This window comes from Culex quinquefasciatus, chromosome 3, assembly GCF_015732765.1.
Source record: "Culex quinquefasciatus strain JHB chromosome 3, VPISU_Cqui_1.0_pri_paternal, whole genome shotgun sequence".
NCBI classification, from domain to species: domain Eukaryota; kingdom Metazoa; phylum Arthropoda; class Insecta; order Diptera; family Culicidae; genus Culex; species Culex quinquefasciatus.
The window spans coordinates 189,946,243-189,964,815 of record NC_051863.1 but is presented as its reverse complement, the minus strand read 5'-3'; the positions used below and the strand labels follow the sequence as shown (position 1 = coordinate 189,964,815).

The window sequence follows — 18,573 nt, the reverse complement described above, 5'->3', positions numbered from 1 at the left end:
GTTGGCAATTTGGGGACAAATTGACGTTCAGGAAGTGGGCGGTTAATCGCGATTGAGGTTAGGTAATCCAGATGGCAACACTGACAAAGATGCTGTCAGTTTGTACTGGGCCACCCTAGGTTTCAAGTGATAAATTGGATGCCGCGGAAGCGATTATGCAAATGTCGCACTACTTACGGGGCACGGTCCGCTGGTTCCAGATGTTCCGGAGGGGCGGCGAGCTGTGGTGGTAAAAGTTGGGCCGCAGGAACGTGCCCGGCGGCAGGTGGGCTTGTGCTTGCTGCTGCAGATGCTGCTGGGTGACGGCCGCTGCCGCCGCCGAGAGAGCCACCGACGAGGGGAGCGAACCCCCGGAAGTTGGAGAGGACGAGGCCGGATTGAGTGGAGGTAATCCGCCACCGCCGCCGCCGCCGCCGCTCCCGACCAGTAACGAACTACTGCTGCTACCGCTGGTCTGGTTTTGCTGTTGCTGCTGCTGTTGCTGATTGCTGCTGAGCGGGATTCCGAGGCGGGCTTTGAGTTCATCGCTGCAGGCCGGCTGGCCACCACTGCTCGAGCTGTCCACGTCGGACACGCCACTGTCGGCGGGACTTGGAGGTAGTGAGCCTGTTTTGAAGGAGAGGGAAACACATCAAACATTAAATTCTTTCCAGCCTCTAGTGGATATGGAAACAGCTGAATATTTACAACAGGCAGACTCGTTGGGCTGACAAGTCTGTGGTCATAGAATAAAATTGAAGACGAATGCTGTCAGTTTTCAAAGAGGGTTACCATTCTTCAGTACAAACCCCCCTAATCCGTCAATCAAAGCTCTGCGTGCAGGTCGTTGCAGCCGGAATCCGGCACAGCATGCGAAATCCGGAGATTAATCCCGTGCAAAGCTGTCAAATGCGCGCCCCTAGCGGCGCGTCCCGCAACTACCGGGGAGGCAATTAGACCCAAGATTGTACACAAGAATGCGGGCTCTCTCGCGCGAACAAAGAAACAAGGGATTGACCCCGAAGGACCAGCAGGAAGGCAGCAACTCCAAGAAGGATTCGCACACCGAAAAAAAAAGGATTTCTTGGCGCGCACAGTTTCGCTCCAGATACGATCGTTCGTAAGTTTTTTTTTGTGGCCGCACCGAGGGGTGTCTCAATGGTCGACTCGAAAAGGGTGACTACTTGCTGAATGCAGTTTCACACAGGTGATATCAGTTTTATATCGCAAAAATGTTGTTTTTTACCCCGATTAGGACGCCCGAGAGGGCGAACCATGTCGGGAAAGGGACAAGAAATCATAACAATTGCAATCGAGATCGGCAGGGATCCCTTCTGGTTCTCTCACAAGGATCAAGCAGGGCCGGATGGGATTGGAATTAGGACTGCTGCCTTCCTGCTCTTCACCTTTTCTTTCTGGACCAGCAATTTTTTGATACACAAAGAAGCTCGAACGCTACTTGATTCAATTCAATCTTTGTGAGCTGGATTGAATTCCAGGTTTTTTTTTCGAAAAATAATAAAGTGAGGGCAGATGATTGATTTCGTTTTGCGCGCGGTTCCAAATCTGCAATAATATTTGCTTTGAAGGGTTCTCACACAGGGTTTCGGAAATTAGTTCAGGCAAACCTTTTCCCAATTTTTGTGCGTGGTAATGTGGCATGTGAGAAAGGAGGGCAATTTTTCAAAAACTTTGGCAAATGCAAAATGCGGTGACTTGACAGATTTTTGCTTTCTCTCGAATAGTGCAAGGAGGGTGTGGGAAAGTTTTGGAGGTGTGCATAGATTCTTCGAACAATTCTCAGCCGTGTCGTTAAATGCTGGAACTTCCGAAATTAGGTGGAAAAAAGGGGGAAGAAATGCAGAAAGGGGTTCTGTGAATGGGGGTACGTACTTGTTAGCTTGAGAAAGCGGTGTGAGTTTTTAAACTTTTCCATCGACTGCAGATGGAAGATGTTCTCCAGGAAACCGTCGTCGTCCACGTCTGCGGCGCCGTACGGGAACGTGGTTGAGCAGACTGGAGTAAAATTTGGCGAATTTTGGTGGTAATTTTTTGATATTTTATTCCAAATAAAAAATTTCATCGAAAAACGTAAGATGGGAAGAGATAATCAGAGCGAAAATTCGAAACATTATCATTTTTGTGATTGATTTGAGATATTAAAAATGAAGCGATTTGCAAAAAGAGCATGAGTATGATTAATGACTCTTGTTGATGATGAGAAAAACAAGCAGTGCAAAGGGAATGCAGTAATTTGTGGAGAGCAAACAACAATTTTAAGCCATCGGGAGACCCCCCGTATTTTTCGTTTTCTGTCAAAGTTGACAGATCTCAAAACGTCAAAACCATACACGGTTTCGAGTTTTTATCAACTTTATTCCAAAAACCCCCAGATTTTAAGGTGACTCAGCGCAAACTTCTTCCCGTTAAGATTTGTTTGATTTCACTTCGGCAAGGTCTTCTACAAAACTGTCGATTCACTCCAAAACAATGAGTTTGCTCAGCTTGCCTTGTACAACACGGGCAACAATTTGACTTCCCCCACCTTAAAAGCAAACCTTGTTCCTTCCCCAAGGTCCCTTCCGGTTGTGCAAATATTGGAGCCCAGGCAGGTCGTCCTCATCATTATCCGGCGACACGCTCCGTACGAAAATTTTAAATATTTCCTGAAGGCAGCGGGCACATTTTTGCGCCGACGATGTTTCGCCAAAAAGTAGTCCGGAAGGCAGATGGGTTTCCGGTGGGGACGGCGCCGCCCGGAAGTGTGCCGTACACAGCAAAGCGGGGCAGACTTTTTTTATTCATCCTGCTTATCTGAGAGAAGTGGCACAGCCTCCGGGGCAGTTGACTTCCGTTTGTCGGGGACGATGGCGTCGTCGTATCGAACCGGTATGTCGATATCCTCTTGCTTTGGATGGTGGTTAGGGTGGTCCGTTGAAATTCTTTGGATGTTTGTTTTCAAATTTTTAGCAAGCTTTGAAGATCTTCAAAATGTCCATGACTGAAACACGTTTTATGTCAGTCGTGAGATTTTGTATGAGAAATTGGTATTTTCTTGTTGCTCAGATGTTATCTAGTAAAATCCTCTAAACCTTCTTAAAATCACGTTTTTTAATAGATTTTTGCATGGGGAAAAACTTTCTAGAACATTTCAAATCGATCTGAATTGATCCAGAATGAGTTTCAGGCGTTTTCCGAAGTCAGATCAAAGCATGACTTTATATGGCAAAATAGGTATCCCCCTGTTGCTCGGATAAGCTCTAACCAAGTCGTCCCAATCTTTTTCAGTTCATACTTTCTTAAAGATTTTCGCTTGGCGAACAACTTTCTAGAACATTACAAATCGATCCGACTCGATCCAGTTCAGTTTTGAGACGATTTCTTACGTCGGACCAGTTCCCAACCTGAACCACCCTAACTCCACTGTTCCGTACCAGTCCCCAAGGCCATTCCATGAATAAATGATTTCCTTATTTCCTTCTTTCCCGGCGCACACACACAGCGGGGAGGGGAACCGTGGCTCGGGCAGGGGGCTAAAAGTTTTTCCAACCCGTAGGCCATCCGGCCAACCGGATGCGCCGCCGAAAGTGAAATGGAAAATTTAATGAACTCCACATCGAGAACACTGAGGGTTGGGGGTCATATCCCGGAAGGATGGCCGGCCACCGTCGCCACTTCTTCGAGCGAGCAGCGGGAAGATTCTGGACGCACGGGAAACTTGTTTAATTATGTGCTTATGCAAATGTGGCCTATATGCCACACGAGAGGAGATAGAGAGTTGAGTTGTCCGAGAGGGGTTTCAGGTTTTTTTTTTTCTTCTAAATTGCAGAAGATGCGCAGGCCGCAGGCTTCCACATGTGGTCTAGCTCTTCAAATATTTACAGTGAGGATCCGGGCGATGTGCGTCGTCGTTCCTGGCGGCGCAGGATGAAAGGAATTTTTTGTTGTTTTGCGATCTTTGCTTTGGTTTTGCGGATTCAGGTACCTACGAGGATGGAACCCGACACAACACGTGCAAACAATGGGTTCATAACCACACAAATTTTTACACCTTGTACGGGATTGGACTGGTTGCGAGAGGGAGATCATAACTCCTTCTGGGGCACGCAGGATGTGTGTGTAGGTGGGTGATTGGCATCTGCCCTGTCAACTTGCAGCATTGCTGAGGTCTAAGCGTGACCCTTTCCCAAATGTTGTTCAATAATTAACCCTTGTATTGTGAAACAGTCGCATTGTGTGCTGCAACCCTCGAGGAGCAGACTCTCGGGTATTGATCCTCACGTCGATGATCCTTGTCATTCACGGTTTGTTGTACAACCCCTGAATGGAAGGGATCCTTCGGGGAGGGCATAATGGAAAGGATTAGTCGGTAAGCTGCTCTTCCAGCAGCAGTAGTTTTCGGCAATTGACACACTCATCATCCTATTTGAGAAGCTTGGGTGAGAAGGACGAACCGACGAAACTAGCACGGCAGAGAGGATCAATAGACCAATCAGACACGTGCTATTGAGTCATCTCGTCAGAGTTCGGGGTCATTGAATCAACAATTGGACTGTTTATCCTTTCTCCGGTTACCCTTCCAGCAGATTTTCGAAAAATGAAGGGATTTTTATCCCGAAAAAGTCGCAACACCATCTGCGTATTTGCACAGAAGGGTAATGTTGTTCAATCCCAAACCATTTTTGTGGCATGTGCGGGTGCGGGTGTGTTGCATTCGCTGGACATATTTGAATAATATTAAATGACAAGCTGGATTGCACAAACACTGCAGCTGCTCGGGGACAGCTGTTTCTGTCGAATCGCTCACTGCAATCGCCGCGCAACAATGTCTCCAACGGATCTACGGACGGCCTCTTTTTCACGCTTGTCTCAATTAAATCCAAGTCAAGCTCATCAAAACCACTCTGCGCGAGATCCACGTGAAATCTCCACCGGCCGCACAAACGGGTTTCCAGCGCAATGACAGATGAATCAATTACGCGCTGGCCAACGGGCACAAAAGAAGGACGACGAGGGCAACTTTGTACCGCGCGATGCAAATCAAGCGAAAAGCAATAAATTACGGTGACATTTCTTCCTGTTTCAAGGATGAACCCTCTCGCGAGGTGTCCTTTTTTCTAATCCCTTCCGCGCCGCGCAGCGGCGACCAAACCGGGAACCGCTGAATAAATAACAAACCGCGCGACCATCATCATCGTCATCTCGCTGACGAAGATTTTTCGTGAGAAATGAAAATAGATAAATTTATTGACCCCCTCTGCTGCCTCTTCTGCTGGGCGACGACGAGCCTTGAAGGAGAGATAGTTTCGGGCGCAAACTGACCGTTGGTTGTTGTTTTTCTTCGTCGCTCAACTGGAACTATTATACGTGTATATTCTTCTAGGATTTCACTTCCTTCTTGCGAGGAACCTCAAAGAGCAAAAAAAAAAAGTAAAGCAGGAAAGATTCCGGAAAGGATAAGGAGCGCGAATTTTGGTGGCCGGTGTGAAACCAGTTCATCAAATCGAGCGATTAGATACGGTTTTCAAACTTTGCTGCTTTGGAATGACGAGGATGGCACTTTTGCGTTGCGTGTTTTGGGTTTTTTCTTTGGAAAGGAGTAAATTGTTTGTGAACTTGAGATACATTGTCGTGTGTGACCCTTTTGATTAGATTTATTTTTTCAGGGAAAAATGATTTACTTGTAGAATTTAAACAAACGCAAGAAACAGTTCGTTTTTGATTTAAAGAAGTAATTCTTTTTTATTGAGTGGTTGTTACATTAAACCACCATAAATGTTCATTTCTCGGATTAGTTTTCAAAAAGCCGTAAGAGCCATTGGTAAACAAAGTCCTTTTTACATCGGTATTCGACCTACTTATGAAAAATTAATATCAAAAACGCTCGAGATTGTTCATCTACACGTCCTTCAAGTGCCCTAAACTAAAAATAAATGAAATTTTGCCTCATTTTCGAGAAAAACGAAAATTAGTGTAAAAGGTCACGGTGGCTCTTAGGTCTTAGACCTCTGACACTAATTTTCGTTTTTCTCGAAAATGAAACAAAATTTCATTTATTTCAAGTATGGGGCACTTGAAGGACGTGTAGATGAACAATTTCGAGCATTTTTGATATTGGTTTTTCGTAAGTAGGTCGAATACCGATACAAAAAGGACTTTGTTTACCAATGGCTCTTACGGCTTTTTGAAAACTAATCCGAGATTTTGTGAATATAATTGTATTTTTTTAACTATATGAAAAAAAATATGAAAAAGTAATGGAAAATATCCAAAGGTTGAAAAATAGGAAAATTGTAATACAAAATGCAAAGGTCATGCTGTAGAGCAACTTGTGTTTTGAAAAGATTGAATGAATGTCAAAATAGTTGAAAATATTGTTGACCATTGCTTCTTATCTAAACCGACTATAAAACGTTAAGCCTTTAAAAGAATAATTTTAATTCAATTTTATTAAAAAAGCAATTTTTATTTTTTGACGAAAATTAAGATTTTTTTTGTTCAAGAATATAAAAATAATTTGTGTCGAGAAATCTTAAATTTGATACCCACTAAAACATTGTATTTTCTGTCAACTAAAGTTTTCTTCTTTCAATTACAATAATTTTTAAATGCATTCTTCTTGTTTTTAGTTATTGTTTATCTTAATTTTTGAAGCCTTATTTAGAATCTTCTAAAAATATGTCTTTTTATATTTTCATAGTTTTTCAAATTTTTTTATGGTATCATGTTTTATCATATTAAAAATCACTAGTTTAGTTGAGTTTAGTTTAGTGAAAGTTGAAACAAAGCTTCAAGCACTCTTATTTTATCTAGATAGGAATCACAGCAAGCTTAGTACAAAAGAGCACACCGGCATCAAATGTTAGTCAAAAACGTGATCAAAGCTGATCCCAACTATAAATCTATTCAAACAATTATGATATAATTGATTAAAAAATGATGTTTGACCTTAATAGTTTTAAAACAGTGTTGATAGTAAAAAAACGTGAAGAAATGATTTTGAATTTTTTGATGTTTCTTTTTCCTAGAATTTTGTATTTTTTTCCAGATTTTTCATATTGTATTTATATTGTTTTGATTAAACATTTGCTCATGATTTTCCTATGTAAGAAAAAACTTTTTTGTATCTTTAGCTTTTCCATATAATTTGAAAATTTAGTCCGTATCTTAAGAAGGAATTTTCTGTTTTAAATTATGATTAGTAATCAGAAAAAATAGATACACGTCATAATTTCCAGATTCTGGAAACTGGCTTTTTACTAAAATTTGAATTCCCATTTTCCATATTTTTACAAGAGTTTAGTATGGTGCAGACCAGGTACCGGAATAATGATTTCCGAAAAAAAATATTTTTAGAAAAAATCTCAAATGTCTCAAATAAATTTTAAAAATCGTTTTATGAGGCAAAATTAAATCTGCACACGAAACACATTTTTTGAAAAATTTGCACCATTTTCAAGTTGTGGTGATTTTACTGGCATTTTTTCTGATTTTTTTTTAAATTTCAAAATATTGTACGATCAGTTCCTAGCTGGACTCGGTCGCTGGAAACGACCGGCGACTCAAAGACCGACGAAATAGGCGGCGGGCCAGATGCGGGCATAAAAATGTCAAAATCTCTTCCCCCCTCACTTCGTCTCACCATCCAGCTGCAGCTTTGTTGACAAACAAACGGAGCACGCGGTCGCATGATGGCGGCATCTAGCCAGAATTAGGGGTGATCATGTGATTAAAAATGAAAGTTTTTTCAAGAAAAATAATATTTTTTTCCGACCGAATAAAAAAACTGCGAGCATGTTCAAACAATTATTCCTGATGTCGGAGCAGTGATAAACAAAATTTTAATCCATAATTTTTCTACAAATTGAATTTTTTCACTCCAACTGGGAACCCCTAAGTCTATCCACGACCGTTTCCAATGACCGGAAAAACATCCCTGCAAAAAAAGGTTTCAAAAAGCTGGAAAATTTTCCCATAGTTTTCTTTTTTATGTTTATAATCTTACTGCTGGTTGCTGAGTTATTTTTTTTTGAAAAATGGGGTTTTCTTAGTATCATGTTTATAGGACCCTTTAGGATATTTTTTGGCTCGCGATATTTCGATTCTATTGGTTCGATTTTCAATGTTGAAAATGAAACTTTTGTGATTATTTGTGATCTTTCTTATAAATTTTATTTAAAAAAATTAATAAATAAAATGCCAGATTTCGAAATGTTCTAAATAAGAGTTTTTAGCCTTTTCAAAAAGTTAATCTTGTCTCTGGAAATGTGTAAATTTACATATTTAAATGTTTAATACGTATTACTTATTCGTTTTTTACTGTGTATCATTGCTCTAATAATTAAAAAAAATATGAGCATGCATTTTTCTCAAAGACAAAAATTGTGTTAGCGCATTTTTTTAATTTCAAATAACAAATAAACCTTTTAAACATGACATTCAACACAGAAAAAAAAGTTGAATTTTGGAATGTTGAAAATTTGGTAGGTTGAATATTACCTTTTTATTTGTGTAATATTGGGACCATCCATAAACCACGTGGACACTTTATGGGGGCTAAGCGATTGTCCACGCTCCATACAAAAAAAGATTTTTCTGTATGAACAATTGTCCATGAAGGGGGGGGGGGGGTTGAGATTCCCAAAAAAAGTGTCCACGTGGTTTATGGATGGTCCCATTACATAAAAATGTTTAAAAATGTGAACCTGATGAATATTCATCAAAAACTGATGAAAATTCATCATTTTCTGGGGTAAAATTAATCATATTTTTTGCCACAAAATCTGTCACCATTTCCTGATGAATATTGCCATCATTTTTTTTTTCTGTGAACATTGCAAAGTTTCTCAACACCGCAAATAAAAGGTCGAATTTCGGAATGTTGAAAATTTAGTAGGTTGAATATTACCTCTTTTTTGAGTAATATTATGTAATTATGTAGTAATAAATGTGAAAAATGTGAACCTGATGAATATTCACCAAAAACTGATGAAAATTCACCATTTATTGAAGAAATATTACACATGATTTTTTTTGACACACAATCTGTCACCATTTCCTGATGAATATTACCATCCTGGAAATCTTCGATTAGTTCAGCGTTGGATCGATAGACCTGTTGCTGATAAAGTAAGTAAAGTAAGTAATTACCATCATTTTTTTCTGTGAATGTGTAATGATTTTTATTACTTGGAACTTTTTTTTTATTATTGCATGCTTGCTTTATAAAATTTCCATAATATGCATTCATTTTTAAATTGTACTAACCAATATTTTAAAAATTGATAGAAATAAATCAATATTTATGTGTTGAAATGTTTGTTAATATTAAGATCAATTCAGTGCAGGATATTCTTTTGTTCTTTATTATTTTTTTTATCCACAAGATAAATGAAAAAAAAATGTCCACAATTTTAGCAATATTCAGTGTAGTAAAACAGGTTAATTTAAAACTTTTTTATCAATTTAATGCCTTCCGAATTCCTTCCAATTACCGTCTCGATTTCCTTCCGGTATTCCAGGTCAAGTTTTCCACGTTTTTTTTCCTCCTCTCATCTCGCTTCTCAAATGTCCAGCAAAATCTCGAGCCATCAAACGAGAACCAGCTCTGCCAGGATAAATGAGGACGAGTTTCTTCCGAGACGGCGCGGCGGCGCCCATCCTGATGGTCACATCCAACAAGGATGATACGCTCCGTCAAACCCTTTTATTTTTATTTCCTCATATAAAAATAAATAAATTCAACAAGCTCTCCCGTCTCGTTTCGTTCCCTTCTTCTGGATATATCTATTCAAGTGACATACCCCCGGGGGTTCCCTCTGACCGCTCATTATCTTGTTCCGCATTTTTTTCCCTTTTCTTCCTTCCTTTCAGAAAAATTAAAAAAAAAAACTTAAAAAAAGGCTAAACAGAAGGAACGGAAGGTAGCATCAGCAGCAGTTGAAAGCATTACGTAAGTTGCTGCGTTCTGACACTAGAGGGGGAAAACTGCTCAGCCCCGGCATTTCCCATTGTGCGAATGCCCAGGAATGTCCTCTTCCTAATATTTTCACCGCGAAGAGCCACTGACTATCGCGCGCCGTTCGCGATCTATCTCTCCAAGGATTAAACCACACTCCGGCAAGGACGGACGCGGAAGGGGGTGCGGAGATTTTTATAATTACAACTCGTCGCATGTAATAATTCCGCATAATAAACAACCTTCTTGTTCTTTTTTTCACACAACAAAAAAGGATGGAAAACCAGGTCGTTTCATCAAAAGAGGGGGCCTGCAGGGAAAGAAAGTTTTTCCCTGTTTTTATTTTTATTGTCTTGAACCGCGGAACTAGCTCGCGGGACCGCCGCGGATATTGTTCCGGCGAGGTGGTGCGTAAAACTTGACGGACGAACGAGAGGTCCTTTAGCACACACACACACACACACTTTTCGAAGGGGCGAAATTGGATCGTTTGGGTTGAGGGATTTATCAGCGCGGACCTCTTTTTTGCCTTCTTTCTTTCCGGAGAGTGGTAAGCAAAAGGGATTTCTACAGTGGCTTATGCGTGGCGGAAATAAGGTGTCCCAGCCAGGAGATGGTCAGTTCATGTTTGGGTGTTTGTTTGGAAAGTGGTGAGGAATGGTTTTTGGAAGGGTAAGGGACAGTGTCGGTGATTTTTTTTAACAAGGCTTTGAACTTGTTAATACAAGAAAAACCTTTTTTCGATTTTTTGAAATCGTTGATTTAATGGTGTCAATTTAAATTTAAGATTTTTTTATATGTTTGTGATCAGTGATTTTATTTTTTTATTTTTAAATTCCCTGTGATTTTTTTGAAAGTATTTTTCTCTTTCTACTTTTCTAAAAATTAAGTCATGATAATTTGTTAAACTATATTTTCAGTACAAAATGAATTCTGAGGATAAAAAATATTGTTTTTATCTCATATTATCGACATTTTTGAAATTAATGTCAGTAAACGCTTCAGTTTCGTAAAGGTATGATAGATTTGGGTTCCCTGATCACGCTCCAAATGACAGAATTGAATTTTAGTAAATTGTCTGCGAAAGAAAAAAGTTTGAGGCATGTTCAGAGAGTCCACATCCATCATACCTTGACTAAACTGAAGCGTTTACCTTCAATTTTTATATCCTCAGATTTTGTTGTTGTTTATTATTGAAATTATAGTTTAAAAAATTACCATGACTCAATTTTTAGAAACGTAGAAAGAGAAAAATTCTTCTAAAAAATCAAAGAGAATTTAAAAGTGGAAACAAAATCACTGATCACAAACATAACAAAAATTCATAAATTTAAATTGACACCATTAAGTCAACGATTCCAAAAAATCGGAAAAAGCTTTTGCCATTTGTCTGTAATGTTTAGACATATTTTAAAACAATGTATCTTGGTTTTCTGGAGCTTATTTTGTGATATTTTTTGTTATTTAGTGATTAAAAATGTCCTTGAAATGATCAAAAACGTTCATTTGAACTATTCTTGAAGTATTTTCAAACAGATTTCAATAAAGCATAAACCGTTCTTTAACTTTCAAAGTGTTTAAACAATTTAATCCGCGTTTGAGTGATTTTTATGCGAACCTGAGTGAACTTCACACTGCACAAATTTTAGTTAACATCACCCTGAAGTGAACTGAAAACATTCAAGACATTTCAAACTAGGTTTGATTAAAAGTCTAAATGATAGCAGTTGAGGAAATATTTGGTTTACAAATATTTTTTTTAAAATTATTTGCCACTAAATTTTTAAAAATTGAATAATAGATTATATATTTAATGATTGAAAATTTCTGACAATGTTTTTCGAAAATCATGTTAGGGGAGAGTGGGGAGACTTGATCCCCTTTTTTGTATCGCACATAACTCTGTCAATTTCTCACAAAACTATGAACTTTTTGCATGAATTGAAAGCTTAAACATACAACTATGTTTGGCTGATAAGGGTATTTCATCAGATAAACTCTTCAAATCATGACAAGCGTTTTAAAAAAATATTTTAAACCGCCATTTTCAAAATGTTGAGGGTAATTTGATCCCCCATTCAACATTTTGAAGAAATCTTAAGCAAAATGTTTCTTATTCATCCAAACATTTAATTTTCTATAAGTTACAGCAATTTCACATTAAACCTGTACGTTTGTGTTCAAAATATAACAAGTTTAGCATGCAAAATATTTAAAAACTTAAAATTTTCTTTTTTAGACCAAAATTGAGCATGTTTACAAAAGCTGGTAATTTTTGTTTACAAAACTTTTGAAAAATGGTTCAAACTGCAGTAAGTTATGTTCAACTATACTGAAGGAAACTATGTACGAAAACCCAGCCCAATTATTTAATCTTGAGACTGATTCCAGTGGCTGTAAAAATGCAGGGATCAAGTCTCCCTAAACGCACTTTTTTAAACAATTGATTGTAAAATTAGTATGACGATAAATTTAACGTCAAATGCGTAAGAGTTTTGGAGTTGATATGTTTATCAAAAAAATATGTATAAAACATATTTTTTTGAATTATTTTTGAATGTTTTCTAAACTTATCAAAACAAAGAAAAAAGATCTCTTGGAAGTTTTTTGCAGCACTTTTTAGAAAAATGTGTGTAACTCAATCTAAACATTTTTTAATTTTTTTCTTTGTTTTCTGCATTGAGTTTTAGTTGATTTCGCACAACTTTCTAGAACAAAGCCAATTGTTTTACCCACATGCTGACGAGATACTTGGCTTGGGATCAAGTGTCCCCGGGGATCAAGTCTCCCCACTCTCCCCTAAATATAAATTTTTAATTATTTGGTCTAAAAATCAATCCATATTTATATGAATAAAAAGTTTAGTTTTTGGCATTATTTCGAGAAGAATGTTTCCATAATTTAGAAAAAAAAAGTTTTTTAATCATTTTCGGTTAAACCGAGATTTTTAATTGTTTTAAATTAATCTTCTGAACTATTTAATTTTCTCAGATTTCTCGTTTTAGCATAATTTTAATTTGTTCAATGATGATAGTATCTTTACTGAAAAATCAGATTTATTTCAGTGATTCTTTTTACATTTAGCTCACAACATTCAAAGTATAGAATAATTATGTAGAAATTTTCCCATAGACTGTTTTAACCACAGTCCGACAAAAATATGACAGTAAAATAATATTAGCAAAAATGTTACAATTAAAATAAAAACCTTCTTAAAAACAAATTTCTTTTCCGGGGAAAATGTTACATCTTTTGAGAAAAAACTAGTTAAAACCTTCTAACCCATAAATAAAAAATAAATAAATTAAAATTACCTATGATGGAAAATTATTCTGAAGACCACACGAAAATTATAGACTACAATTGAAAACTTTGATGTTTGGGTCATAAACAAGATTGACAGATACAACAGTTTCATGTGTCGACCAAAATGATTTACATTTGCTGCCCATTTCGAACAACTTTTCAATTCAAATGAACAAATTTAATTGAAAATCAAAAAAAAATTAAGGCCGATAATTCTTTAAATCATCAGAATTTTTACAGTTCCCTTCCCCATTCATAATTGTTAAATGTTTGTCTGTCAGATATTCTCAGGTCGCTGAAATTTGCTTTCGAAATTTATTGTTTAATTTCTTTTGAAAAAAATGGCAGGTTTTCGATGAAAAAAATCAATTTTTTAATAAATAATTCGTTTTGCAACTATCACTCCATGATGTGCTTTTTTTGGCTATTTAATAACCAAACAAGATGTTTTCAAACTTTCATTCCAAGGTTGAATTTTATTTTATGATATCTCGGCAAATAAAAGGTATCTTCTCATGTACAAGAAGATTGAAGTAATTCTTGCATTTGAACGTTATGCTTTGTATGAAATTTATTATGTGTTTTTTTAACGAATACCAATTTTCAAAATTGCATGGAATTGTGTGAATTAACTCTGAAAAAAGTTTTTTTAAAGTAGAAACTATTTCCAATTTTTTATGTTTTTTTAAAATAAAATTCAAAATTTGTTCAAATTAAATCTCCCCTCCATGTTTCTAAGACAGCCTAAGACCACCAGCCCGAAAATGACAAAATCACAAATTTATTACTGAATCGTAAATTAATTATTTTGAAAATAGTTTTATCGAAAATTTACAAAATATCTTTGAATATAAAATAAAATATGTTTTTCCTAAGGTTTAAAGTCTTTTTCCGATCTATGGTACCAAAATTTGCAAAAAGTTTAACAGTGCTCTATTTGATTGAAAACTCTGATTTGATTTGAAACTGAAAAATTAAAACATTTTAAATAGTTCAAAATCAATAGCATGAGGTTTCTACAATGAAAAATTTATTCTTTGATTTTTTTGGGGAATTTTAGAAGGGGAGGGGATAAATAAAACCTGAAATAAAATTTGCGAAAGACTTATTAATGTTTTTAGAAAATTTTGGGACCACACACAATTTAGGGGAGGGAGGGAAAGTTGGGGAATTGTTTGTCCACGATCCATACAACAAAGAGTAAAAAAAATTTGAACCAGCCTAACTTGATTCAAAAATATTATATATTTCAAAATTCATTTAAATTTCAAAATTCTTCACAAACCTGTCCAAAATCAATCGTCCTTCCCTGTTCCTAAGACCACCACCCAAGGTCCTGATGGCGCAATCATATTTCCTTTGACAAGTCCATTGCGAGCGCGGAGAAGAGACACCATCAATCATCCGCGTCGCTGGACCTCCCGTCCCGACCTCCGTCCTTCAGGACGCCCGAGGCCACATCCCAACAACATTATTCATAATCCTGGGCACGACGCATTGGCGAGTTTTGCTGTTTTAAATAAACATTGGCTAATGAAGGCTCGAAAAGAAAAAAAAACCCGGGGGCAATGAGCAACTGAAAAAGACGGGTGCGTTGCGGAGTCGATGGACGCACCACAGGGGTGCTTGAGATTAAACAAAAGTTGGTGCATGGCGGAAGAAGTGCTTCCTTCCGGCTAAGACTCGGTGGCCACTCGGCGCCGCCGTGTGGCCGTTTCTATCGGTTCCCACTGACCTGTGCTGGACGTGCTGTAGCCCCGGCTGTGGTAGGGCGCCTGAGGTATGTGGGTGCCGCTGAGCAGCCCGTGGAGCAGGGGCCTGTGCTGCTGGGTCGACTGCTGGCTGAGACTGGTGGCGAGCAAACTGCTGCTGGACGATTGCTGGTGGTGGCCCCCATTGCTGTGATGAAGGTGACTGTGGTGGTGGTTGTGGTGGTGGTGGTGTGCCGAGGATCGCTGCTGCGGGGGCGGACTCGGCGTCTGGGGCGGCAGCGGAATCTCGGTGTCCACTGGAAAAGAAACGGAAGAACCATCGTTAGTCAACGCGGGTCTAGACGGGTTGAAGATTCGGTTTTACGAGCAACTTTTGCAGCATCTTTTCAAGCGGGGCGACACGCCCTCTTGATTTATCGGAAAGGGCGCGCACGCAAAAGTGAAAATCAGAAAATCCATTCGCTTCTTCGACAGTTTTATTCCGCCATTATCGTTATCGTCAAATTTTATCGTCACCGACTGCATCCGTCATAGTAGACTGCGCCATCCGACAGACAGACAGTCAGACGGCAAGTTGGGGGGCGTTAGCGCCCTTCCGTTGCGCCCTTTTCGCGTCACTTTATTTGCGCTCGCATTATTATTCAGTAATAAAAGCGAACAAGTTCGTGACTCCCCAAAATTGTTCTAGTTTCGTTTCGGGACGAAATATCAAACGAAAGGAAATGACCTCTCTTTTTTCCGACCCGCGTGGTGGAAATATTCTGAACCTTGAGACGAAAACGGAAAAATTGGTTCGCAATTAGCGAGGATAATTGGGGATCGCTTTACTCGGGCCCAAATATCGCTGGCGCGAGGGGCGCGTCGGTATGGAAATTAAGTAGGGCTTTTGGCGATCAGGGGTGTTCCAGCTCAACTGGAGGGGGAAATAATTGTTCGCTTAATTGGATTTGGACCGGGGAGTCGAAAGTTAGTGTGTTTTACTGTAAAATTGGGGATAATGATTCCAAGTTCGAGGGGTGCGTTCACAGAACTCTTGTGATCTTTTGAGCAGTCAATTGGTGGTCAATCAATCAATGGACTTTATGGTTTTGAACTCATTTGAAGGGTATTTTGCTAGCCAATCGATGAAACAAGGGTGGGGTGCGTTCACAAATGCTGTTGCAATCTTCGTGGAGAAAATTTCTAAGCTTAGCTGATTTCGATCTATATTCACTTTTTTTATTGTTGTGGGTTACGTTCACAGAAGTTCAAACATTGGACTTTGTGGCTTTTGACCACATTTGATGGGTATTTTGGAAGCCAAATGATGATACAAGGGTGGGGTGCGTTCAAAATAGCTATTGCAATTCTACGCGGAGAATCGTTCTAAGCCAACTTTTTAGCAAATTCAACTGAGATTTCAAAATTCATTTTTTTTATTGTTGTGGGTTACGTTCACAGAAGTTCAAACCTCTTCTTATTGTTTTGTACGCTTTTAACGATGCCAGCAAGTGGAAAATTCCTTAAAACCTTATCACTTGCACTAGTTGGCCCTCAAATTTACGACTCCCCGTCACAGTCTGGCATCCTAATCGGCATAATTTTCCGTCCAGCACCCCCCCCTTTGGGGCACGTCCACGTGTAGCAAATTTTAATTACCATTCAAATTTGGTCGCGTTTTTGCCGTTCTAATCGCGCGACGACGACGACAAGGACCTTTTTTAATGCTAGAACGTGTGAGAGGCGGGGGGACACGTTCATAAATATGGAAATGGGCGTCGTCGACGACTCTATCCAAATGGCGCAACGCGATGAAAAAAAAAGCACGGAGTCGGGAAAAATGGCGCAACATAAATAATAAATATGTGGGAAAGCGGACAAAGAGGTCGCTGCCCCGGAGGACCCTTTTTCGGGTAATAAAACGGTCCATCAGGCAAACGGCGAGATGTCAATCAGGTGGGGAGGGGGATGTCCCTTTTTTTCCGTCCAAACTACATCGTGTTAATAGCGAAACGATGATGTGTCCTTATCTCGGCGGAATTCCCCAAACCTGCACACGATTTTGTGCTCAGTTTGGCAGCACGTGTCAGTCAAGGACCCCCCTCGCCAAAAGTAAAAGTGGAAAATCGATAGCTATTTCATTTCACTCTTCCTGAAAGAAGCGCCGCGTCAGGCTGTCTGTCTGGCTCGTCACATTTTGGAGTGAATCCTTTTGAAGAGGCAACTTTCGGGCTCAAGCCCCTGGGAGATACGTAGCCCAGAAGGAAATGCCAGGAATGCGAAGTACGAGGAAGCGCCCAACATCAACGGGGAAAACACTTTTCGGGGAAATGTTGAAGAATACTTGGGCCGGGCTCTCGAGATGAAAAGCCGGGAAAAGGTTGAACAAGTTGGGAAATTCTTTGTCGAGGTTCGCCGGTGGGAGTTTTTTCCGGTGCGAAGAAAGCGGATATTATTTGCTGATTTATGTAATGTTCGACAGGGCCTGTTGTTGTCGGGGGATGGCGTGTTGCACTATAGAATACAACTGGGAAAAATCACAGCACTCAGCTAAAAAAAAAATGCTCAAATTCAGCAAATTTGGCTTTGAGCAGAAGATGAAATGTTTACTGTCCTTTTTTGCTCAAATTCAGCAAAATTTGGTGATTTTTCCAAAATTCTTCAAATTAATGCTGATTTAAAGTTTTTTTTCGAAAAAAAATTCTAAACTTTTGCTGAGTTGATATTTTGACACAAATTCGGCAATATTTGCTTAACTTTGTCCACCCCCCAAAATCCCACAGTGTTTCCAACGAACTCTCGTCAACTTTGACTCAACACAACGCACATAATAATCGGAACGAGCACACAAACACACACACACATACGCAACGCCGCAAATTTTATGCTCTTTCCCCCCTCGAAAGTCTCCGGGGCGCAAGCTACGCAAGCATAATCGGTAGCAACAGATGGTTTGACTTTTACTCCCCCCCCTCCCAACCATCAGAAAGCAAAGGGGGGTTTCCCCAACCCAAGTTCGTTCAGCGGAGACGCACGGTTGTTTGTGGGAAATCGACCTCCTCTACTAAACGATTCGGCAGAATCGAAAGAAAGCAAAAGTGCTGGGGTGTGTGGAAAATTAGTTTTCCCAGACGCGGCGGAGTTGCACAAATATACATTATAATGGTGGTTGGGAAAGTGTGGAAATTTGGGCGGGAAAACTGGCCGGTTTTGGGCGGGAAGAGTGTGGGTTGGCAATTTGTGGAAATTCGGGCGTGGGAGTAAATCAGAGAACTTTGTCGGAACAATTTTTGAGCAATTACTGGCGAGGAATGTTCGAAACAGTCATCGTTGCGAAAATTGGAATTTTATTGGTTAAATAGTTTTGAATTTTCCAAATATAAAATGGTGCACGTTCACAGATTTGTCTAAATCTGAATAAATCAAGAAACAGTGCAACACAAGCTCGATTGGGTTCATTGTTGGTATTTTACAGTGCTGATATTTAATTTTACTCAAGATGTATGTGTTATCTAACGTGAATATGTTTTGGAATCCGTTCAAAGATGTCGAAAATAAATCTTTTTGAATCAAACTACTTTTTCCATTTTTAAAGGAGAAAAATTGATGTTTTTTTATATTTCTTTAAACGGAGTACGT

General features: G+C 39.0%; 1 protein-coding gene across 2 annotated transcripts in view; it reads right to left on the bottom strand.

The window, feature by feature from the left end:
* The window catches only part of LOC6034081 (ecdysone-induced protein 74EF), a 60,609-nt gene that overhangs the window by 16,319 nt on the left and 25,717 nt on the right, over positions 1–18,573 (bottom strand). The window contains exons 2-4 of one of the 2 annotated variants that reach the window (XM_038264229.1): positions 14,979–15,251; positions 1,873–1,995; positions 178–606 (exon numbers count right to left, since the gene is read on the bottom strand). In XM_038264229.1, the coding sequence (XP_038120157.1) occupies positions 178–606; positions 1,873–1,995; positions 14,979–15,251 (825 nt within the window). The remainder of the gene's footprint in view (positions 1–177; positions 607–1,872; positions 1,996–14,978; positions 15,252–18,573) is intronic. The other variant, XM_038264230.1, reaches the window with a different exon arrangement.